We start from the raw sequence: 25231 nt of genomic DNA, 5'->3' as shown, positions 1-25231 counted from the left end.
AATTACCCCTAAAGTCTGGGGTAAAGCGCCCCGCTGGGGGTTCAAACCATCCCCCGTGTGTTAGCACTGCATCCCCTGACCAGGAGTCCTCCATCTGTGCTATAGGGCCCCCTCCAGCACTGACACACTGAGCTCTCCCCGCAGCCTTCCCTTCTCCAGGCTGAACACCCCCAGCTCCCTCAGCCTGTCCCCAGAGGAGAGGTGCTCCAGCCCTCTGATCAGCCTCGTGGCCTCCTCTGGGCCCACTCCCACAGGTCCCTGTCCTGGTGCTGGGGGCCCCAGGGCTGGACGCAGGGCTCCAGGTGGGGCCTCGCAGAGCAGAGCAGAGGGGCAGAATCCCCTCCCTGCCCTGCTGGCCTTGCTGCTTTGATGCAGCCCAGGACAGCGCTGGCCATCCATCCACCACCCCACTGCTGACCCCAGTGAAGAGGGAGGCCAAAGGCCTGTGCCCCCGCTGTGCGGTCACACACCTGCCGTCACTCTGCCTGCCCTGGATCGCACCCAGCACCTCGTGCCCCAGCGTGCAGGTGGGGCCGTAGGTCCAGCACGGGCAAACCGACTGATGTAGCCCGAGAAGGTAAAGAAAAGAGGCAGAGATATTAGAGAAAAAAAAGTATTCCTGGGCCTGAGGACCTTGGTACCTATGGGCTGTACTTCAGTGGGTAAGAATGCGCTTAACAGAAAGGCGCGTTACAGGCCAATACGCAGTCACAGCCACAGGACACAAGCCAGGATCTCCACAGCCATTAGATGCATAATCTTATTACCGCTACTCTTTGAACAAAATCATTTCATTAGCATGGCAAAAGCAGCCAAGCGACTTTGATTCGCATTTCAAACTGCACAAGGACCGGCAGTCCAAGCCATATCCTGTTCCCAACTTCTTGCAGACAGCTACGCTCCTTTGGCAGCAATTATCTCTTGGACCAGCTGGGCTGTGTTTTGCAGGGTCTCTGCTCTGGAACCCTTCCAGGCCGTAGCAGATGCTTTTCACTGGAATGTTTATTGCAGAAGAAGCAGCCTAGGGAACTCCTTTCCTCAACACACGAGCTTCTGCTTGGGCACCAGAACAACTGCACCGCACTGAAGAATGGCCGGGATCTGAGCGAGGCAGACGCAGAAGAAAACAGGGTTGGAAAGAAGAAAGGCAGCTTAATGACTGGCGAAAACTGTGGCAAACAGGAGGGTTCTGTGCTGATTATGCTCAGTGCCCTTGATATGTTTTCAGAGAATAGTTCTTTTGTTCAAAGTTTGATCAAGTATTTGCCATAAAGCACTGCAGACATCCCCACAGTAATTTCCAGAACACCCTGAGCTCATTGTTTAGCACTATTTGATATATGAGCTGTCTCCCTTAATAATTTCATCTTCAAAAGAAGTTTCTGTAATCAAATCCTCACATTCTTTAATAACTCTAAACCTTCTCTCCAAAGCTTCTTCCTGGGTGTTTTTCTACTATGTGACATCGTGTCTTCCCTCCTAGGTTGTCCCCACTCCCTTCCGCCTCTGGTTGCTGCCAGCAACATGACCTTTCTCTCTGCCACCCAGATGTGTGCCCAGGAAATCCTCACCCTTTATTTCTGAATGTGTGCGTACATTCAGGCCAGTTTCAACACTTCAACGGGTTTTCCTCTACGCAAGTTCCAGATCCTGTCTTTTTTTGTCTTTTATCCATGCTATTGTTGTCTCACATTTGTAGGACTGAATCATTTCTCTGCCACTTATCTGATGGTCCACTTCTATACAAGGCCAAATTTGTACTGAGAGAGGCCTGGGAGAGGTCTGTGTGTTAACCTCCCTGTTGGCAGGACAGTGCTACCCAGGAGGGATACCCTTCCTTACAATATACCATGGCCATTATATCCATCCTTGCCTTCAGCCTCCTTGCCTGTTCTTCTTCACACCTCTGCTTACTCAATTATTCTGGTTTAAATGACCACTTTATTCACTGCTTTCTCAATCACCTTCTTTTTGTTTTCCATCTTGCAGGAAGACCTCAAGTCCACAAGATACCAGTATCACATTTTCACCCAAGCCTGTTCTCTAAACCCTCTTGTTTAGCTGAGTCCCATGAAAACCTGTGTGCATTCACATCCTTGAAGCTGTTTCCCCTGTCCCTGAGACCACATCACATTCTCGTTGGCATGAACTTCATCATACATCTCTAACACACCTGGCTCTGGTCTATTATACGAGGACAACAAAGCCTTCTCCATCAGAGCTCAGAGAGCACATACTGAGTAAGGACACACCAGCCCTACACCTGCCTTTTTGTTACAGCCACTCACCACGTCTTGACTTCATCAGACAAGTGGTTCTCAACATTTTTTTGGCTCATGCTTGCCTGTGCGTCAGTCATTTTTCATCACACACCTACCCCTATTTGCCAATATATCACACAACCACATCTTCAACCAAGCCTGTTATTAACTAAAACTTGGGGGCATACCTGACAGAGCAGTGAGGCTTCCCCCCCACACCAATTAGTCACTGAATTAGAATTTAAGCTCCTCGGCAAATGGCCTCTTTCACCTTCTGTTTTGCTAGTGCCTTATACAATGGTGCTTTCAGTTGTAAATACAGTGGGGCTTTCATCCCGTTTGGGTATGGAGGCAATATATAGCTTCACGCATCAAAACCCAAAGCATAAATCCATGTGGAAGACAAGTAAAGTATTCTAGTTGGTTGGAGTTTTTTACTTCAAGTCCATTGCCTGGGAGAAAAATCTGTTCAAATAAAAGGACTGAGTGTATAAGCACTCAAAGTAATCTCGCATTTGTTACCAGCACTGTAGCTTTAGTCTTTAAGTGAGTGTATATGTTTTTCTCTATCATGAACTACTGAATAAGTGATAGACTGATAAAAAGGAAAAAAATACATCAAAGCCTTCATTTCATTATATGCAAAACAGATGGAGGGAAGCTGCTCTGTGCTGTATCATACTCCAAATCCAAGACAGAGAATTGAATTTATGTAACCTCTATTTCAAGGCTTTGGTAATGTGAGTCTGAAGTATTAGTTGGTTGTGCTTCGAGGAATGGCAGAAGGCCCTAGAGATGTTCTGGAACACTTTTCTGAAATAAAACATGCCTTTTGTCTGTTCATCTCAAATCTTAACTAAAAAAATTATTTTATTTCTGCATATCCCAAGTTGAAATCATACACGTGGGGAAAACCTTGAATTTTCTCTGCCCTCAAAGCCATTGCAACCATAAATGAGAACAGCCCTGAGACATCTTCAGACAAACACCTTACCACAAACACCAGGTGCCCGGATGCTACAGTAAGGTGTTTGTATCCCAAGGCTCTGAAGGAAAACGTTCAAGTTTAATGGCATGCATTCCAGCGCTTTTTACTTTGTCTAAATGCTTTTCCAAAACACATCCTATATGCCTAGATACACTTGATGTATTTTCTAAAGGGTAAGATGATTCAAACAGCGATTCAGAGAGCTAAGGAGGTTACAGCAACTTCCCTTTGTCTTGACACTGGCCCGGCAATTGCTTTTGTACTGCAAGGCAAACATATGCAGATATCCAGCCCACGTTAACAGGTACAGTTTTAGCCCCAGAACAACTCTAAAATAAGTTGTACAGGATGCTTAACAGCTGGGAGAACAAAATTCTTTCTCACAACCAAAAGTTTTCCCATTTTTAAACCAAGAAATGCATTCTGAAGATCTACAAAGCTCACTGAATTTTTCTGTTTTTGGAGAGTTTTACATTGCAGCTTTTGGTTTGGGGCATTTCACTGTTTTCCAGTCACAAGACTGTACAAATTAATTTACTGTATCATTATCAAAAGCGAGGGAAATCCCGTGATGAATCTGCTTTTTTTTTTCCCCTGCCATGATAAACAAAGTGCTGCAGACATCAGACGTCAGTAAAAAAACTGTCTATGAAGAGATAATTCAAAAGGGGCTCCTCTAAAAAAAGAAAGCAGCAGGGTGGTGTCTAGTGAAGGCGTGATAAGTTAGTTAAAAAACAAACTGGATACTGCTGATACTACTAGAGCATGGTAACAGCACGTACGAATCTGGGCAAATATAACCAAAAGAAAAAAAAAAAAGGGAACTCCAGTGTCATAGAGAACAGAGTATGTAGAGAACATATTCAAGTTTGCTTGTGCTAATGTCCTTTTGTTAGAAATTAGCAGTTCATCTTTAAAAGCTGCTTAGCAGATTTTACTTCCATGTTACAGTGAGCAGTAGGTTAACCAGGAACTTGCGGGTGTGCTTGTGCAGAGCTGTCTCCATCTCTAATTATAATGTCTGTTTTCTCACAAGCACTCTAAAAATCACAAAGATCACAAAGATTTGTCCTGTGCTGCTCTAAGTTTCTTTCCATGGTATGTGGCTCTCTTGCAGATACCAGTTTAAAATAAATAAATAAATAAATCCTGACTGATGCTTAGTTTGGTTTTGAACTGAGCAAAAAAATAATGAGTTTTCAGTATAAAAAACCTGCCCTGTGCGTCCTGGTTAGAAAAAGAGCAGGGCTGAGTCACAGCACTCTACCTTACTGTAACTTCTCCGAATGTGTTGGGGTTGCCCCAGACTCACAAAAGCCAGAAAATCAGGCCTTTCTTTTACAGGACTGTTTCCCAGGCAACTTTAGGAGTTAAGTCCCTAAATCAACAGCTGTATATCACAAGTTAATTCATGCTCCCTCCCGCCCCTTCCATTTCTTTAATGAAAAAGCTGCATGCGTGGAAAGGCGGCTGGGACTTGCTTTTCATGCAAAAATATCATGCTTGGATGGGGAGCCAAGATTTCCAACTTCCCAGAATTTTTCAAGTCTAATTTTCATCTCACACCTGTTTTGCTCACATGGAGATCTGTTAATTTAAATCATTTAGTGTCTGACTTGCATTGTTTTTTGATTCAGGATCACTCTTTTCCTCTCTATTGCCATCAGATCCAGCCGTCCACAGAACCTGGAAAAATTATTTTGCCTATATTTCAGCATCTCCTTTTTTATGTTAGAAAAAATGCCAAACTTTTCTGCTTCCCAGAGATACTGGGCACAAGCCAACATTTGATGATTTGAATGGTTCTAGTATTTAGTTAAATATTAAGTAATGCTGCCATTATTCTTTCTGCGCAAATCATGCCAAATAGGTTACTGAGCTCAGCTCAGTGGATCTGTGCAAATAAATCCCAGGCAGTATGGTCCTGCCCTTCTTAAGAAGGCATTTGCAGAAGTAGCATGTATCTGATAAGGAACTATTATCTTTTGTCTGTTTGATATAGTACCTCTAGAAGAATACCACAAAATGAGGCCCATGCAGTCTGACGAAGGTCTTATGTCCTTTCATAGGTATTTAGACAGAGAAACCACTTCCTCTGGTCTGCTCTGTTACATCTAGTTCACCAGGGCTGCTGAGGGTGCACGCAGGCCAAATCGATGTTCCCAGCTCCTCTAGCAACCCACACCACGCATGGCCATCACCTCTCCTCAGCCCCTCAGGGTCCTCGCATGTTCCGGCTACACGAGTGAGAGTCCCCAGGCAAAACAATAGCGGGAGGCATCCTGCCAGAATAATTTGCAGCTTGTGGCCTCCTCCCTGCACACCCTGGAAAAGACCAGTGCTGAAAGAGCAGAAGCCCATCTGACCAACCCTGCAGCAAGCCTGGAGCACAGGGTGAAATTAGTGAAGGACAATGAGTCAAACTTTTCTGGGAATCACTGGACCTTCCACATGCCCACTGGATGTTCACGTTGTCCATGGGTCCTGCCGTGTGACAGGACAAAGACCATATGAGGCTCTGCCCACACATTCACAAAACCTGAGTGACTTAGCTAAAACAGCCGGGTTCCCCTCTTGTGTGTGAGCCCAGGTTATAGAGCAGCTTCCATTCAGCTCTAACTGCACAATTACACAGCGGTATTTTTCATGTTGTTCCTAATCAAGATGAACTCATTGTTTCTACTGTGGGCTTCATTTTGTTTTGGTTTTCAAACATGAGGAAAATATTTTCAACACGTTTGTGTTTCACAAATGGAAAACATACCTTCCTCCGCTGTTAAGGCATTCTAAGCATCCCTTTCCTTGTCAAAACTAGACACAGCTGATTGCTAAAACTTGAAATGGAGCATGAAAATATTTTTCCACGAGGACAATAGCCTCCACTTGGCAAGAAAAATAGCAGACTGTTCTCAAAAGTGACGAGTTTTGGAAAACTTACAGTCTGTGTACATGAGAGAGGAAAATCTCATTCCTTTGATAACCATGCCTACCGACAGACATTTACTGGACAGGAATGCATGTCTTGGACAAGCAAATTTTCAATTTGTAGATGAACTGGGTTTGGAGGCTGGCCATGGTGTCCTCCCTATTGTCCTTCAGTTGCTTATACCCTCACTACAAAGCCCACTCTTCAGCAGAAAGAACTGAGAAGGTTTGGTCTTTGCTGGTGCTTTGGCACCTGCTCTTTTCACAGGGATTGACTTGGAGAAAATCAGGCAAAGAATCTGCCGGTCTCACATTAAGCCACCTCTCCAGTCTATTATCAGGAGCCTTCTCTTTATGAGTTTGAGAAAAGACATGCAAGACACTGGCATGCTTGCCTTCCGCAGCAACCAGTCCTGGCCTGTGCAAGGAAGTTGCAGTTTAATTAAACCAGCTCAAAAACTGATGCTATTAAATTAACGCTAACTCTGTGGGAGGATAGATGTTATTTTACTGAAGAGTGCTTTCTCCTGTTTCAACTGAAGTGGTAGGAACAGATTTAAGTTAAGGCAATATACAACGTACTTCAACTGATATGTGTCCAAAAAAGGCATTTGCATCAGCATAATGAAACAGCATAAGATTTTCATGTAGACAAGACTCAGAAGAAAAAGTAACCATATTATACTTTGGGAATACTGTGAACATGCCTTGTTTTGCCTTTCTCTGCTGTCAACACCTCCCCCGGTGCCTCCAGGGGTCTGCTCCCTGCTGCCTGACAGTTTTATTAACTCTCTCTTCCTGCCTCACGTGCCCTCGGGTACCCACTTGTTGGCAAGTTACACCTCGTTCTTTAGCACCGAGCTACCCCATTTGATGCAGCTCTAAAAATTTTACCTTCCTCCAGTTCTGCTAAGTTAAAAGGCTTCTCTTCAGGATAGTTACAAGCTCATGTTCCAGAGTCTCCCCTGCTCCCTCTGTTTACAGCAGTATTCTTTAGTACAGCCACAGAGCCAGACTTGTTGGGGCTTCCTTGGAAGCCAAAACATATCACTTGAAGCTCCGTGTGCTGTGGCAGTGTCAGAATGTGGCTGCTGCTTCTTGGAAGTTCATCTCTCTCCACAGGGTCACACAACAACACCAAGGAAAAATACAAAAAAGGCCATAAGCCACTGTAAGCAGCTCCGCTTTCTCAGCCTGGCACAATATCCCAGCCCCTGATCAATCAGCTTGAGCCTTCCCATTTACATTACAGAGTGGGAAAAGTGCTTGGGAAAAGGTCAGTTCTTACTTTGCTTGATGTCCTTGGTTCTTTCTCCCGGATGCCAGCATGCACAGGCCAGCGCTGTGCTGGAAATCCTGTGCAATTTTGTCTGTCTCACTGCTGGAGCCATCACCACGACTGCATTGTGAGCTGCAGAGGGAACAGGGACGTCTGGTGCCAAAGCTCTGGAGAGCATGCATAGTGCTGAAATCCTGACATCTATTCATTCTGAGGACATCAGCGCTGATATATAAAGCAGGTGAGACAGAGTTTGGCATTTGACTGGCTGAAGAAAGGCACAGCTGGCACTGTTGGCAGACCTTTTAACAAAAGTTGTGCTCCCTTCCCATTGAATCAATGGCAAATCTCCCAGCAGAAGTAGGCTCTGGCCAAAAAAGTGTACCTGGCACCCCAAGTCTGTAACGTGTGTGTTCCTTTCTACCAGCTGTGGACAATCCACAATCCCCATTGATCACTGCAGTCAAAACAAGCTGGAGCTGCTGAACACATCCGAGTGCTATCAGTCATAAAAAAACCTAACTATTCCAGATGTTGGACAGTCTGCTTCCCCTCGGATATACAACATTCCCCTGGGATACTGTAAGCTAAGTGCCTGGTTAAGAGTAGGTGGAAAAGAGACTTGATTTCCCCACACACACATAACAATTCCTAGAAGCGCTGTTTGGGAATGTCTTCCAGACAGAGCAGCGAGTTCAAGCAGGAGAAGCAGTCTCACTCATTTCAGTGCAAAATACAGCAGAGTAAATTTTTTTTTTTCAGTGTTTTATAATTTAAGGATCAAACAATCCAGAAAGTCGGTATGTTAGTGACAATTGCTAGTTTCCTCTTCAAAACTCAGACTGTGTCTTATGAGACCCTACCAGAAAATTTTGATGCCTTACATTCCTTTCGAATGTAAGCCACCTTCAATTCTTTTTTCTTTTTATTATCTTTAGCAAAAGGACGTAGGAAGAGAGATTTCCACCTTCTCATTATTACAAAATCTTCAGAACACAATATGCAATTCCATCTGCTAAGGTATTACTGAAGAAATTCAAAAGCAGCGATTGTCACACACAAGTTTAACTCTGCCCCCATGTGTGCAAACATTAAAATACACTCTCCCATTCATTATCTGGCTCCTGTGCTATTTTTGTGCAGGAGGATGCATTAGCCTGTGACGCTGATTATATGTGACTTCTACAACAGTCCTGTAGCTATAGGTCACCTTTTCTCTTCTACACTCATCTCTGCATTGTGAAACTCTCCTCTATGAATGCACAGGCCATTAAAGACAAGCCTTACTGATGTGCCCGTAGCCTGTACAAATAAAACGGCAAGAATTAAAAGTCAAAAGAAAAGACAGGCCACTCTGGAATTTACCAGAAGGACGGGCCTGTTAAGATCCTAGAAAAAAAGGACCTACTTTTCTTCCCCAACTTCGCCACACATGCCCTTCAGCACGTCACATTTCCCCCATGCCTCACGTCCCAGTCTGTAAAGCATAGATAACACCCCCTCCGGGTGTCTGGGTGGAAAGGAACTGCTTCTTCCCCTGTAAAACCACGCTGAGGTTTCTCCCCAGCACACACAGGGTCACCAGGCTCTGATGGGGTCCCAGCCCCGGGCACCAACACCACTGCGGGCTCTGGATGGCGGGCCCAGCCCTGCCTCGGCCTGTGGTGCCCAGCTGAGGCGGCCTCATGCCCTGCCTCAGGACTCGTGTTTGCTGACTGATCTGGGGGCACCCCCTGGTTTAGCATAATGCCGAGTCATGGGGCACAGTGCCACGGACTCAAACACACTCCCGGTGAGGCAACCAACGGGGCAAGCTTCAAAGGGTGTTGCAAGAGCCTCGCGTATCAAAAGCAAGATAGACGCTGGCAACAGTGGCATGGGGACAAGGCGCGGCAGGGGCAAGCCCTGCACAAACACAAATCCTAGCAGGGCACAGCTGCCCTAAGCCCTTGTCTTTTGATAAGGAACTGTACTGGGAGGAAAGGTCTGCAGAGCATGCTGCAGCATGTCCTGCGGAATTGATAACCGCCATGATTTTTATTTGATATCAGCTTGCACATTAACCAGGGTGAGTTGAATTTACAGTGAAGAAAACACAGCCTTGTTGCTGGATACGGGAGAACCTGGAGCGCAGGTGCGGTTCCAGCGTCTTCCCCCGCCCTGGGCCAGGACCCGTCGCTATTAAAGGCCCTGGGCAGGAGGCAGGAGGCAGCTGCAGCAGCACCTCCGGGCAGCACACGCAGCCATGGCGACCCATGTGCAGCTCAACACCGCGGCCAAGATGCCTCTCCTGGGGCTGGGCACCTGGAAGGTAACGGCTTAAGAGAAAAGCAGCCGCGTTGCAGAGCTCCCTGCACAAAACTGGGTTCCTCCTGGCCCAGCTGTGGAGCAGTGTCCTGGCGCTGGGGCACCTGCTCTGCCTGGCTGCGGGGCTGAGCCTCTGGGGCTGTGGAGAAATGGCTGGGGGTTGGCTTCATACCCAGGAGCTGATGTTTCTGCAAGGAATACTGTGCGGTATTCCATCTCTGGAAGGAATAACATTCCTGACAAAAAAATAAAAAGGAAAGAAATATGGGGGAGTTGCTTTGGCCAGGGTAGGGTAAGGTGATTCTCCTGTTTTTATTTTTGTAGGAAATGATTATTTAACATGTTTTGCTTTGAGATTCTTAAGATTTCTTTATTATTTTCAGTCCGTACCAGGTGAGGTAAAAGCTGCAGTGATGGCTGCTATTGATGCTGGGTACCGCCACTTCGACTGTGCCTATGTTTATGAAAATGAGAGCGAAATCGGGGAAGCGATTCAGCAGAAAATAAAGGAAGGTGCTGTGAAACGAGAAGACTTATTTGTCGTCAGTAAGGTATGGATCAAAGCAGGAATGAGGGAATGCTTTGTCTATGCTATTTTCAGAGTAGGAAGCTTAAGTGCTGGAACAAACTTTACAGTGTAGGATGAAGCACCTCTCTGGATTGTGAAGTTACTTCTTACTTTGGTTAAGACCCATTTCAATCACTGTTTTGTGACTTGTCTTATATTTTCATAACCTTGCCATTTGATTTTTTTACAAGAAATGTATAAATGGTCAAATCTGACAGAAAACTCCTTTTGAGCAAATCCATCTTCTTCTACACAAATGTGATATCTCACAATAAGAGGTTTTACTACAGACCTATCTGATCGTGTGTCCTGCCGTAGTGACTTACAGCCTGCAGTGTCAGAGGCCAGCCCTGTTCACAGAGCAAGCCCCCTTTGAAGAGCAATAGGATGTCCTAATTCCTCATGACCTTCCAAAGACAACAGAGTGTTCCTGTCCCGTGTAGGACAGAACACGACTGCTTTAACCCAGCAGCTTATGGTGTGCCTTGGCTTTTTGTCTCCAGCTGTGGTGCACATTTTTTGAAAAACCTCTGGTGAAGGGAGCCTGCCAGAAGACTCTTGCCGACCTGAAACTGGATTACCTGGATCTCTACCTCATGCACTGGCCTCTCGGCTTAAAGGTACTGCAACAGCAACTCCACTGACTTTCTTTCTTACATTGAATTTCCCACGTGGGGGAGCACTTGAAAACTGCCAGTCATGCTTACAGCACTACTGCTGTTCCTGTCCAGAAGGATCACGTGTCTGTGGTGTGCCCCAGCACTGCTCTGGTGCCTTTCATTCTGCTCTACTCTGGCCACTTGAGGCAGGCTCTTGAACCCTGACTACTGCTTGCTCAGCATCCTCTGCCCTCTTGATACTGGGAGAGGTGGACCTGGCACTCAGGTCAGACATTCAAGCTGCAAGCATAAGTTACACTGCTTTCCCTTTTACAAATCCAAAGTATTTTAATCTCAAAATTACCCTTTGCAGGAAGGAGGCTTCACTTTGCTGCCTGACAGAAATTCTTTCTTCTGCAGGTTATAGAACCACAGAGCAAGAGTATTTCTGTTTTCCATATCTGTCCTTAATTACCGAGTCCTTAATACTGCATGTGCTTCAAAGGATATGTCACTTTGTGTATATACCTAGCATTACCCTCTCCTTTCTGCTACAGCCAAATGAAAACCTCTATTCAGTCTAATGCTTTTGAGCTCTTCAGCTCAAATTCATATGCTCAATATTGTTTAAGTTTTCTTTATGGAGACAAAGCAGCCAAGTGAAACTGCATTCCCACATAATATTGTTGCGTCAGTAGAAAATTCCAATCATTCAAAGCAGTCTGTCCATAGTATATACTTAACAGGCTTTTCTAATTTTCCTAACAGAGCAGCTTAATCAGTGAGTCTCCCAATGGAAAGTCTGTTTGCACGCACAGTCCCTTTTTAGCAAATCTACTTAGAACTTTAAGGTTCGCAGGATCAAAACCAGTCCTCCATACACCTTTCTAAAAATGAAAAAAACAAGCTATTATTCCTAAACATTTCCAATAAATAATGGAGCAATATATGAACTGAACACATGTAAGGCTCCAGAGTACTGTTCTGAGTAAATTGCTTCCCTGCATACATTTTATTTATCATCACTTTAATGGAACCAGCAGAAATACCTGCCTTTATTGGATCAGATGATGGCAAAAATGCCATGACCCTGCATAAACTAAAAATATATGACTTAAATATATTGTCATATATTAAAATATAATTATAATTAATATATTTAATATATTAAGTCATATATCAAAAATATATGACTTAAATATAAAACGCAATTAACTTATGATGAGAATTAATGTGTGGAGGTTTTTTGTTTGTTTGTTTTTCATGCACTATTAGTTTAACTCCTTGTATTCCTATTTGATTTCCTTACAAAGCTAGCTTCCCAACAGAGATTGTAACAAGCATTTTTGTTCCTCACTGACAGGCAGGAAAGGAGCTGTTTCCCAAAGATGACAATGGCATGTGTATACCCAGCAAATCTGATGTTCTAGAGACATGGGAGGTAAGTTCAGCCACAGCAGGAGTCAAGCTTTCTCCGTCCTTGAGAGTCTCTTCCACATTTTCATTTCATTCAGCAGTCACAGAGCTGTCATCTCATGTGTGTAAATTTTGTTGGAAGAAAATCAAGTAATACAAGGTAGCTTTTCAAAACTTGCATGCTTAGTCAGTACTACTGTTCTCTGAGCACCTTACTGAAGTGCCTAATCCACAGTGAGCTAAACAATCACTTTGAGGAGGGCTGTAGACCAGTCTGAGGTTAGAAAATCTTCTTTGCTTGACCATAACAACTGTAAAATTGCCTTCACCACAGTCCTTGTGCAATTCTTGAACCGCTCAAAAGCATTTTGCAAGAATAAAGACATATTAGGTTGTGATCTTGCCTACAGCCTGGGGCACAACTCTCCAGTTCTTGCATGACAGCAGATTATTGAATATTACTGTTCTTCTCATGCAGCTTGGTGTGAATTGGAATGACACCTTGAGCTTGGATAAGATGGCACCTACTCTTCCCTCAGTGAACATAACAAGTCTAAATAGTTATTTTGTTCTTCTCCATAAAGGGAAAAAATCCCCATCAAGTCATCTTCAGGAATGTCTTGTATACCAGATAGAATCATAGAATCATAGAATCATAGAATATCCTGAGTTGGAAGGGACCCTTAAGGATCATCAAGTCCAACTCTTGACACCGCACAGGTCTACCCAAGTTCAGACCATGTGACTAAGTGCACAGTCCAATCTCTTCTTAAATTCAGTCAGGCTCGGTGCAGTGACCACTTCCCTGGGGAGCCTGTTCCAGTGTGCAACCACTCTCTCTGTGAAGAACCCCTTCCTGATGTCCAGCCTAAACTTCCCCTGCCTCAGCTTAACTCCATTCCCGCGGGTCCTGTCGCTGGTGTTAATGGAGAAAAGGTCTCCTGCCTCTCGACACCCCCTTACGAGGAAGTTGTAGACTGCGATGAGGTCTCCCCTTAGCCTCCTCTTCTCCAGGCTGAACAGGCCCAGTGCCCTCAGCCGTTCCTCGTACGTCTTCCCCTCCAGATGATGACTTTGCTCCTCTTTCTGTTAGGCCATGGAAGAGCTGGTGGATGCTGGTCTAGTAAAAGCCATTGGGGTCTCCAACTTTAACCATGAGCAGATTGAACGAATCTTGAATAAACCAGGACTGAAATACAAGCCTGCAAACCTCCAGGTAAGCTGCTAACTGACCTCGAGTGAACATTTTTCATTGACTATGAAGATCTGGTCAGTTGATGAGGATATGGAAAAAGGGAGAAAAAAGTGGAGACAGCATGTACTCTAAATCCTGCTCTATAGATATTTCCGGGTACAAAAAGGACTTGATTACTTCGCTTCTTGTCTCTCACCTTGCTGAACCACTGTTTATAAATGCTGAGTATTTTCTTGTGAAACATTATTTCTGGAAGAATAAAGAACCTAGAGCTATGTTTTGTGAAACCCCTGCAGCCAAACTGCAAAGAAACTTCATATAAAAATAGGTACCTTCAATACTAAGAATGCATATTATCACCCACGCCATTGACAATGGAGATAAGCCAGGGAAAAAGGCAGCCTCTAGCTGCATTAAAAAATAATCCTTGGTGTACAATGGTTCTGCCGCTGTCAATCTCAGTACTCTTGTGTTTCAGATCGAATGCCATCCATACCTGACCCAGGAGAAGCTGATCAATTATTGCCAATCCAAAGGGATCGCTGTGACTGCATACAGTCCCCTTGGCTCTCCTGACAGGCCATGGTAAGACTCACTCCCATTTTGCAAGGGAGCTGGCAGGGATTATGCTTGAAGCATTGAGACTCCAAGTGCTCCATTAATCATTCATCAAGATACAGATTCCTGTTGCTGGGTTGGCTCTTTCTATGGAGGTTTCTTGCCACTGGTCTATCTTTCCTCTGTGTAGGGCTAAACCAGAGGATCCTTCCCTTCTGGATGACCCCAAGATAAAAGAGATTGCAGCCAAGCACAACAAAACGCCAGCACAGGTAGGTGGGTGCTGAACTCTTTGCTCATCAGGTAGTGCTACCTAGGCCACAGAGACAGGAGTGATTTGAAAAGCAGCTCTGCAGAAGTAGCCATAGCTCAGGCAAGCAGCTGTTGAACAGGCTCAGCTTCTGTGGCAACAGGAGCTGCCTTCTCCCTGACTCGGTGGTCTCTTCTTGCAGGTTCTCCTTCGATTCCAGGTTCAGAGAAATGTGGCTGTGATTCCGAAGTCCGTCACCCCCAAGCGCATTGTGGAGAACTTCAAGGTGGGTGATTACAAGTGGCCTGGGTGCTGCCCTGCAGGGATGGCATCCCTTCCCCCTGCAGAGCAAGCAGGGATCTTCCCAAGCTGACCTCCTCAAACACGAGCACCGTGGTTTTTTTTCTCTCTGCATGTTTACCTACATGTATACTCTGCTGAGGGCTAATCTATTGCTACAGTTGAAGAGGTGAACAAGGCTTATGTGAAGATTCCTATTCTGTGGCTTTGTGGCTTAAGGATTAACCAGAACTTGCTTGGAGGCCAAGAGCAGTGAAATGGCAGAAAAGTCTCATACAGAAAAAACGATCTTCATAAAATCATTCTTGTGTATATAAAAAAGTTGTTCCTCTATCTTTTAAATCATTCATCCATGACTGAAAACCTCCATAGTGGATCTGCTGTCTAATCTTGTCTGTCTCCTTCACACTGTTAGATTTGTTCAAAGAGGTGATTTTCAGCTTTTTCTCTTGTTAGGTATTTGACTTTGAATTGACTAAAGAAGAGATGGCAACTGTTCTCAGTTTTAACAGGAACTGGAGGGTCTGTGGGATGACACTGTAAGTGACACTGATTGTTTACTTCCAAGTCTTACATTTTGAATAACCTTTACAAGAATGTTTATGTCACAGCTACCGGGAAGCATTAAATTCAGTTAATTAAATATATATATATATATCGTTAATTCAAATCATAGCTGATTTGTCCCAAAAAGTAACTTTTCAAGAGGTTTAATATTTTCAAAACACTCATTTTGAATTCAGTTTTCAGGAGACTTTCTGTAACTTGAACTACAAAATATGGTTCTGGCTGAGCATTTTGCCTTTTCCTGTATTAGAGAAATGAGGACACATACCTCCACATATTCTTCCTGCAATTACTCAATTCAGATTTTCCCTTGGTCCATGCACCAAACACACCTCTTTCCAGCATTTACTTCATCCGTGAAAAGAAACTTCCCTTTTTGATTTCTTTCAGGGCCAAAACTCACAAGGAGTACCCTTTCAATGCAGAATACTGAAGATGTTTGTAACATGGCCTTCACTAGACCTCTGGTGTCCCCTCCAACTCTGAGCTATGTATCCAGCTTTCTTACTGCATCTGCCCTGCTTCCACCACTGAAGGCAAAGGATACTTATTCCATCGATTTTATTTTTGGAAGAAGGAAAGAGTAGTGTTCTACAGAAAAAAAATGTGGGATGTAATAATTTCTGCTTATCAGAAGAGATGATTATTACTGAAATGACTGGGCAGAACTGCTAAGGAGGAGATGAGGAGCTTGAACCACCATTCACTGAGTGCCTTCAGCCTTGCACCAGCACAGACCAGAGGCTGAGAAACCACAAGAAAAAGCACGCATCCAGCATTTCATCAGAAGTGTCCCATGTTTTAAATAAAAATAAAATGTGAAAACATTATTGGCTGAAAGACTTGTTAAGGAAAAAAAAATATTTTTGACACCAAATAAACCATGTATTAAATAAACCATGTATGAATGTTTATGCTCTATTCTCACCCGCCAACCCAGGGATGCATAGACAGGTCTAACCGCAGCTAGAAGGCAGCTAGCCCTCACAGGAGCCTTGCCAGACCTTCTCCCACTGCCCTCTTTGGCCTCTCCAGCCCTAGAGGATGGATGAGGAGCCACAGGTCCCAGCAAGCCAGGGACAGTGGAGCCTGGCACCTCGTTTCACCACACTCTCCTGCTCCAGAGTCTTCCTGGCAAGGGGAGATGGGCTGCTTGCGGGTAGGTCTCAAGGGTTCAATCACACAGCCTCCTCACCTTGCACTTAGAAGCTGTCAAAGCAGTCGAGGTTTCTTGCTTGCATTTTACCCCCTTTAATTTCTGACTTCAGAGGGGTGCTGAAGGGGCAGTGTTTGCTTTCAGTTGTTCTTCCTTTCCACTGCTTCCCGCTGGACAGGTGCCCCAAAACAGCCATAAAGTTCTATGCAGGGTTTAGTGGGAAGATCATAACACCTTCTGTTAGAGAAAAGAGGCACCTGAAGACCTCTCCCACATTTCCACTTTCAATTCAGAAACGTATAATCCAAGACCCCTTGTTTCTCAGCTTTCTGAAGGAAGCAGCCCATGAAAACCCCAGCTATCTCCAGGCAAAGGAAAGACATCCAGCCTGTGAAAAAAATATGCCATGTTTTTGAACCCAGAGTACAATATTTACTATGGTATGGGAGCCAAAGACTTAGGGGATTTCTACCACTCTTCACAAGCACCCTCCTTCTCTTGGAAAGCTCCTGCTCTAACTCTTGCTCCAGCTCCCTGTGGATTAATCGCTGCTGAGCACAGCCACACAAACCCATCCAGATGCTCCTGGGCCAGCGTAGGCATTTACTGCCCAGTCTACCCAAACCAAAGGTCCTCTTTGCTCCCACACGTAGGGTCTCATCTCTCAACCTTTGGGCACAGACAAGAATGTACTGAAGGCAAGGACACACCTGAGGGGTTCGGGCACCTGGCTGAACCAGGCCTGGGTGTCAGAGCCACGGGATGAGGAGCAGAGCTGCTTGCCTAGGGCTGGCAAATTACCCTGGGTCTGCCACAGACAGCAAGGCTCTGTTGAAAACCAGAGATGTCTCTCATTCAGGAAATCACTGGGGAAAGCAAGTGCCAGCCTTTGCAGGAGGACATCGACAGGCTCTTAAGGAGGCAGCCCAAAAATGTCCTCATAAATATAGGACAAATCCCAGCTCCCAGCCGTGCTCTCCACAACTCGCGTTACCATTGCAGGTTAGCAGAAACATCTTGAATAAGGGAAAGGGGCAGGCAGGCCCTGCTGCACCTCCCAGAGCGATTTGATTTGGGGTTAGGGCTGAACCACCTGAGTGGGCTGGCAGCCGGACTCGAGGATGTTTGTGTTTAAAAATAAATGGAATAGGAGGAAGAGAAGAGAAGAGAAGAGAAGAGAAGAGAAGAGAAGAGAAGAGAAGAGAAGAGAAGAGAAGAGAAGAGAAGAGAAGAGAAGAGAAGAGAAGAGAAGAGAAGAGAAGAGAAGAGAAGAGAAGAGAAGAGAAGAGAAGAGAAGAGAAGAGAAGAGAAGAGAAGAGAAGAGAAGAGAAGAGAAGAGAAGAGAAGAGAAGAGAAGAGAAGAGAAGAGAAGAGAAGAGAAGAGAAATAACACAAAACAGATGAAAATGAAATAAAGAAATAAATAAAAAAACGGCTTGGGCGGCGCGGGCGGCGCTTGCCGGCCGGGCTCTCGGGGCGGGCCGCCGCGGGGGTGGCGCCTCCCGTCAAGGGCCGTGCAGGAGCGGGGCCATGGCGGCCTGCATGAGGCTGGGCGCTGCCGGGCTGCCAGCTGTGGGGTTGGGGACCTGGAAGGTGGGGGGGGACCGCAGGGAAAGGGGGAGGCTGTGGGGACACCGGGCCGCTGCCGGCCTGCGGAGTGCTGCGAGGAAAGGCAGCCCTCTGCGTGTTTCTCGTTGGGGTCTTGTGGTTTAGGGGGGTGGGCGGGTGGGGTGTGTTGGGGGGGTAAGGGAAATTGGGGGTGTTTTCGGTGGGATGGCTGCCTGCGTTTCTGGCTTGCTGGGAGCAAGGCCCGTGTGTGTTTGGGTGGGCGCTCCTCAGGTGCTGTCCTTCCCCTTCAGTCCCCGCCAGGGAAGGTGGCAGCTGCGGTGATGGCCGCTATCGACGCTGGGTACCGCCACCTGGACTGCGCCTTCGTGTACCAGAACGAGAGCGAGGTTGGGGACGGCATCCAGAAGAAGATCAGGGAAGGGGCTGTGAAGCGAGAGGAGCTCTTCGTGGTCAGCAAGGTAGGGGCCTGGGGGCCTTGGGGCAGGCCCCCTTCCCCTGTGACATCCTTAGGGTAGGAGACTGAAGGCTTGGAGACCCCTTGCTGCATTGTGGTTGGGCTCCCAGTACCACTTCTTCCACCCCATCACCACCACCACGACGATGGTGCTTGAGTCTCTGCTGCCCACTGGCAGCGGGTTTTTGTTGCAGCCATTGCATTGGCAGAACCAACGTGGCAATGGCACCTTGCCGAGGTTTGGGACAGTGTAATCCACACTGCACACGTCCCGAGGAAGATGTGATTGGTGGGTTTTATTTCCCTTGGTTATCGAGGAAAATGCAAAACTTAAATGGATTTGATGTCACTTTCTTAACCTGGGTAGAATTGGTTCCATCTTCGTGGCTTTTCTGCATTTTCATGGCATTCATTCCCTGATACATTGATGCAGGAGTTTCGTGCAGGCAGGTCCGACAGATATCTGCCTTCATTTAAAAGCCTCCTGCTGTAAAGGCAGAGCTTTCCTAAATGGGGATGGCATGAATGGTGTTTTCTCTAATAGAAACAGAGGTTTCCTTACCTGTGACCCTATTCAGTTACATGTGGTGCCACTGTATGTGCTGCCCTCGCTGTTATGGTCCAGTCCTGCTCATAGAGCAAGCCCTGTCTGAAGAGCAATAGGTTGCTTTAACCCCACATTGCCTCTCAACGGAGGAGTGCTTTTCTCTTGTGCAGGAGGGCATCTGAGGGCTTTAACCCAGCAGCTCACGGTGTGCCTTGGCTTTTTGTCTCCAGCTGTGGTGCACGTTTTTTGAAAAACCTCTGGTGAAGGGAGCCTGCCAGAAGACTCTTGCCGACCTGAAACTGGATTACCTGGATCTCTACCTCATGCACTGGCCTTTTGGGTTGAAGGTACAGTAATAGTAAGGTGCTTTTTTTTACGACTGGTAATTTTGAAGACCTATATGGCTTTACAGCCCAATAATTGCTCTCACTGGGAGTGTCTGTTCCATGTAGCAGTACTGCTCTGGTGCTCAGCGCTACTCTGGCCATGTGAGCTGGGCTCCTGATCTCTGTCCCTGAGACTGCTGCTTGCATACCCCTGTCAAAGTCTTGTCATACTCCTATGAGTGACAGACCTGGGAACTAGGACATGTCTCCCAGCTGCATGCATAAGCTGTGCTGTTCTCCCTTCTTTTCTTTTTTACAATTCCCAAGTATGCTCTGAAAATCATATTTTGTGGAAAGGAGGCTACATTTTGCTGCCTGACAAATCTATAGTTTTGAGTGGTTTCTCTACCTGCAGATATTTGAGTGAGGCATCATTTTGAGAGGCCCAGCAGAAATACCTGCCTTGATTAGGGTAGTTGCTGGGCGAACATACCTTACATTCCTCACTTTCTCAAGCAGGACGAAATGATTATAGACAAGAATCTTACCTGCACTGGAAGTTTTAAGCTATCATGATCCTGAGCTCTTAAGGTATTAGGCAAACTTGTAAACAGATTTTCAAGCATTTTCTTCCTCTCTAACAGGCAGGAGAGGAGCTGCTTCCTACAGATGACAAAGGCATATCTATACCCAGCAATGCTGATATTCTACATACGTGGGAGGTAAGCACAGCCACAGTGGCAGAATCACATCTGCTGTCCTCAGCAGTGTTAATTCAGTAGTCACAGAATAGTTAGTGCATGGATGCAGAATTAGTTGGAAAGAGTTTACAAAAGTACATTCAAATTACTTTCATGGGAGCTACAGAGCAGACTGAGGTCAGAAAAAGTTCTTTGCTTGGCCATAACAGTTGTACGATTGTTCTCATGCAGTTCTTGAACTGCTCAAATACATGTTGAAGAAATGAAGACTATAGATTGTGATCCTGCCATCGTCCTAGGGTGTAGGCCTCCAGTGCTGCCACAGTAGTGGATTGTAGACTAGTGATGTGTTTTTCCTTGTGGAACTCAGAGTGAATTTCTCAGTCTTCCCAAATGAGATTTGGGGCTGGTTGCAGTGGAGGACATGGTGCAAATATTACCAATACCTATATTTCCTCAAGAGAATCAAGTTCGGCAAGCTCAAGCAGTTCTTTTTTCTCCCTCATGAGAAGCAAGAAGGGACATCACAAAGAATGTATTCAGGCCTTGTCTTGAAATCTGAATAATGACTTTACATCTCTTTCTGTCAGGCCATGGAAGAGCTGGTGGATACTGGTCTGGTAAAAAACATTGGCATCTCTAACTTTAACCGTGAGCAAATTGAAAGAATCTTGAACAAGCCAGGACTGAAATACAAGCCTGCAAACAACCAGGTAAGCTTCTAAGTGACCTCAGGTGACTAGTTTTCAGGGATTATAATTCAGGGATTATAAAGATCTGATTACAGTTGAACAAAGATATGACAAAAAGGGAGAACAAAGTGGACACAGCATGTACTTTAAATCCCACTCTATGAATATTTCTGGGTATGAAAAGAACTGGAATACTTTTCTTCCTCACCTTGCTAATCCACTTTTAACGAAGTGGGAGTATTTCCTTGTCTTCCCTGTGAAACACTGTTTCTGGGAGGATAAGGAACCCAGACAAGAGCTATTAGTCTGTGACTAATCAGTATTTGTGAAACCTCTGAACAAAATCCAAAAAAAACAAATAAGGGCTCAGTGTAAATGTTGGTGCCCTATAGAATTAGATGCTTCTATTATCACACAGACCACCTGCAGGGTAAGATGAAGGCAGCCTGTAAATGAGAGATTAAGATTCAGAAAAGTCTCTGGAGTACTGGGGACATAACAGTAGTTCTGCAACTGTTGGTCTGTGCTCCTGTGTTGGCAGATCGAGAGTCACCCGTACCTTTCCCAGGAGAAGCTTATTGACTACTGCCAATCCAAAGGGATCACTGTGACAGCGTACTGTCCCCTTGGGCGCCCTGACAGGTAACTTATCAATGGGTTAGTGTGTTCTTGGTTCAAATCATTCAGATTAATTGGGAGAGTTATGGTGCATGTATGTGTACATACACACATGTAACGATTACACAATGCTCTCTCTTTCCCCCACATAAATTATTCATGCTAGGTAGAATGTCTCTGCAGTGGTTGAATCTCTCTGCAGTGCTTCTTTACAGTTTCTTACTTTTTCTCTCTTGTAGGGCCACACCAGAGGAGCCGCCCATTCTGGATGACCCCAAGATTAAAGAGATTGCAGCCAAGCATAACAAAACTCCGGCACAGGTAAATAGGTGCAAGACAGTGGCTACTGTTTCCTGTAACAGTTCTTCAGGGAAAGAGACCTGAAGAGAGGCTACAGAGCCTGTATATGTGTTCCCTGTGAACTGTGGATGTCTTCTGTAGTGTTAATGAGCAATATTGCAGGCTGCAGAGTAAGCAACCTGCATATGCTTAAAAAAGATAGATTTTTGAGCCGTCTTAAGGTGTTACTTCCCCTCTCTAGCCTTGTTGCAGAGAATGAAAGCCTTACATAGGTTACTGAAAATCCAGGAGGTAGGAGAAGGAATTGACTGTCCCGAAGCTGGGTGGAAAAGGAGGCTTCCCATGTGGGGCTCCACAACTTTCCTCTTTGCTTGTTAGGAAGTGCTACCTAGGCCACAGGACAGCTCTGAAATGCAGCTCTGCAGAAGTAGCCATAGCTCAGGCAAGCAGCTGTTGAACAGGCTCAGCTTCTGTGGCAACAGGAGCTGCCTTCTCCCTGACTCGGTGGTCTCTTCTTGCAGGTTCTCCTTCGCTTCCAGATCCAGAGAAATGTGGCTGTGATTCCCAAGTCCGTCACCCCACAGCGCATTGTGGAGAACTTCAAGGTGGGTGATTACAGGTGGCCTGGGTGCTGCCCTGCAGGGATGGCATCCCTTCCCCTGCAGAGCAAGCAGGGATCCTTTCTTAGTTTTCCCATGCTGACCTCCTCAAACAAGAGGGCTGGGCTTTTTCTCTTTGCATGTTTATGTACACTCTACTAAGGACTGAACTAGGGCTGAAATGAAGAGTGCAATTGGCAAAGAGAGGTTGATGGAGGTCATGGAAACAGTGTGCTGAAAACCTTGACATGCAGTCTCCTATTCTGCAGACTATAGATGAATTGGCATCAGGGTTTGCTGGAGCCCAAGAACTTTGGCTGTCTCTGTATTGGAGAAGTGAGCATGCCAGAAAAATCTTGTATAATATAAGCAGTGTCAAGAATACTGGTGTCAGTAAAGCACACTGCTCCTCTCACTGCTAAGTCAGTGGTGTCTTCCTGATGTTGGACATCAGGATTTCAAAAGAAACATAGCTGAATGTATTGGAATATGGAAATCTTCCAGATGTTTCTCTGGAATTGGAGAGAAATGCAACCCACAAGTAGAAGCATCCTGCAACACCAAGCGCACACCAAGCATCTTGGAACAGCTGATGCATGTAACTGCAACTTACGTGTTGTTTTTTGTTTTTTTTTGTTTTCACCTCTGTCTTGAAAATGCAAAGAGAATTCATTTTCACCCCACTCGTGAAGCCATTTCTAACACACCTTCCCGTGTGGACTTGTTCTTTAATTTTGTGAATTTTGCTTCCATTCTGATTTGTTCAAAGAGGTGATTTCCAGCTGTTTTTCCTTGTTAGGTGTTTGACTTTGAATTGACTAAAGAGGAGATGGCAACCATTCTCAGCTTAAACAGAAACTGGAGAATATGTGAAATGCTCATGTAAGTGACAGATTTTCTCTTTCAAATTCCTTTCAATACCCTTTATTCTGAACTCACAGGTGCTTGTGTAATTGTTTAAATTGGGCATGTTTTTGAACTCTGAAATCATAAGGGAGACTAAGCATCTGTTATTTAGCATCTTAGTAGCTTTCTATCTTCACTGTATTGCCTGAAGGATAAGCCTAAGTCATAGTATGTGCTTGTGACTTCTTTCTCCAGGAAGCGTGTAACTGGAATTCTGGAAGGAGGGTTCTAGTTAATAGCTTTGGCTGTCTCTGTATTAGAGAAGTGAGCATTAGGCAGTTTTAAACGCGTGATGATTTTTCTGTTGTTGAGATCGTAGTAAACTGATGTCAGCTTTTCATAGGTGGCTGGGGGAGGGAATGACTATCTAAACTGCACTATGAGCTGCTGCTTGCAGACGTGCCCCATGGAAACATATCCAGACAAGGCCTTGGTTGAAAGGCCACAAACTGCTGTATGGTCTGTAAGCAGTGTGAACTTCGGCTTTTTTTAATCTAGAAGTGACTTGGTTCCAGCACTTCTAAATGCTCAGTGCCTTAATAACAGGAAAAGACTTGCATATGTTGTTTGTGTGCCACTTGCACGCTGGTAAAAGCAGAAGAAACCCAAATTAATTCTGCTGTTGCACAACAAGTGACACATCTGCTGTAGTTCTGTACAGCATTTATTTTATCTTTGAAAGTAATCTTTCATCTTTTGTTTTCCTTCAGGTGCAAAAATCACAAGGAGTACCCTTTCCATGCTGAATACTGAAGATAGTTTTATCCTGTCCACCTGCAGGTGGCTGGGGCCTAACAAGCTTCTACCACTGCCTGGGGTGGTCCACCACGTAGCTTACACACTGTATCTGTCCTGTCAGCAAAGACAGTATATATATTCAGTGACTGTTTGGGATTTTCTTCTTTGGTAGAAGAAAATAGTAAAATCGTTCTAAAGAACAAAATATGGGCTAAAATAACTGGCTGTGATAATTCTCTACTCATTAGATAAGTGTATTTACCTGGCTGAAATGGCAAATCAGAAAACATTAAGAATGAACTAGTAGTAGATTTATTTTTTTTTAATCCTGTCTAGTATCAACACTACTTAACCCTGTAGGGTAGGGATATGTGAGCACAGAAGAAAGATCTATCCTGAAAGAATTAACTACATAATCATCACCTGAAGATAAAGACAATGATTGACTTCACTTGCAGAGCACAGCCCAAAGCTCTTTGAAAAGAGGAATAAATAGGAAAAACGTCTGACCTACAGATGCATACCAGTTTATAGTGGCTGTATTGCAGTCACATCCTTTACAGGCCAAAAATGAACATTGATCGGATTTGTATACCATCCAAAAGTAAAATAAAAAAAAAATACAGATTATTGATGGTTTGGAAGCTCTTGTCTAACATGAAAAAATGATATTTTTTTTTTTAATGCAAGGGCATTGGTTTGCCATATGAAGCAATTATCCATTATAAACTGTCATTGGAGCATCAGGATCTTATCGTGATCAAGATTTGAATGCTTCAGTATAACAGGCTTTTTCTGCATGAACAATGCAGACAAGATCAGTAGAGTATGACGTGCCTTAGTATGGGCTGTGTATCAAGAAGCAACAGGAGAACAAAACCTGGAAGGCTGTATGGTGGTACTGCTGCAGACTTGTTTTGTAGCCTGTGCTGATGCTTTCTATAACAAGAGTAACAGTGAGGGAGGGAGAAAAGAGAAACAGAGGAGGCAGCATTATGCTGATGTCTAACGCTGCATAGAAGTAGAGGTTTCAAGGTAGAATGAAGTGTTGATACCGAGCAGCTGCTCAGAGCCTGATGCACTCCAGTGAAGTGAGCATCATGTTCCCTCCAGGCTACACTGGCATGGTAACAGACAGGCCTCATTTAACTGTAACTCATTTATGCACATGAGTAAGGCTTTCCTGAAAAAGCCTGTCCCTCATGGTGGAGGATGAAGGAAAGGAGGACATCTCAGTGCTAGGAGAGCTAGCAGGGGTTTCAACAGCATGGCACTTCAGGGGTCTGTGGCTGTAGCATGCCTTGGGCTGGTGGACACAGGGCAACTGCAGGACAACTGCTGTGCTCTAATCCCAGATCCTGGTGTACGATGTCACAAAAGCTTATGAAGTTTGAGTGGTGCAGTGCTCTGGA

The 25231-nt window shown here is 45.1% G+C and overlaps 2 protein-coding genes across 3 annotated transcripts; both read left to right on the top strand.

Annotated features, from left to right (window-relative positions):
* The first annotated feature begins 9390 nt into the window (after nucleotides 1-9390).
* On the top strand, nucleotides 9391-16043 carry LOC101803476 (aldo-keto reductase family 1 member B1). 2 transcript variants are annotated; one of them, XM_072040229.1, is made up of 10 exons: nucleotides 9391-9521; nucleotides 10144-10311; nucleotides 10832-10948; nucleotides 12291-12368; nucleotides 13437-13559; nucleotides 14017-14123; nucleotides 14287-14368; nucleotides 14549-14632; nucleotides 15103-15185; nucleotides 15604-16043. In XM_072040229.1, the coding sequence occupies exons 1-10, from the start codon at nucleotides 9459-9461 to the stop codon at nucleotides 15644-15646; spliced, it is 948 nt and encodes a 315-aa protein (XP_071896330.1). In that variant the 5' UTR covers nucleotides 9391-9458; the 3' UTR covers nucleotides 15647-16043. The 2 variants fall into 2 exon arrangements, with proteins under 2 accessions (XP_071896330.1, XP_027320041.1); XM_027464240.3 differs by lacking the exon at nucleotides 9391-9521 and adding an exon at nucleotides 9558-9764.
* A 1770-nt stretch (nucleotides 16044-17813) lies between these two features.
* LOC113839621 (aldo-keto reductase family 1 member B1-like) lies at nucleotides 17814-24449 on the top strand. The gene is made up of 10 exons (XM_072040234.1): nucleotides 17814-17962; nucleotides 18229-18396; nucleotides 19170-19286; nucleotides 19910-19987; nucleotides 20557-20679; nucleotides 21200-21300; nucleotides 21516-21597; nucleotides 22098-22181; nucleotides 22975-23057; nucleotides 23792-24449. Exons 1-10 carry the CDS (start codon nucleotides 17900-17902, stop codon nucleotides 23832-23834), a joined length of 942 nt encoding a protein of 313 aa, XP_071896335.1. The 5' UTR covers nucleotides 17814-17899; the 3' UTR covers nucleotides 23835-24449.
* The last annotated feature ends 782 nt before the right edge of the window (nucleotides 24450-25231 follow it).

Source organism: Anas platyrhynchos, chromosome 1 (genome assembly GCF_047663525.1).
Source record: "Anas platyrhynchos isolate ZD024472 breed Pekin duck chromosome 1, IASCAAS_PekinDuck_T2T, whole genome shotgun sequence".
Lineage (NCBI taxonomy): Eukaryota > Metazoa > Chordata > Aves > Anseriformes > Anatidae > Anas > Anas platyrhynchos.
This window is presented reverse-complemented; position numbering and strand designations above follow the sequence as displayed.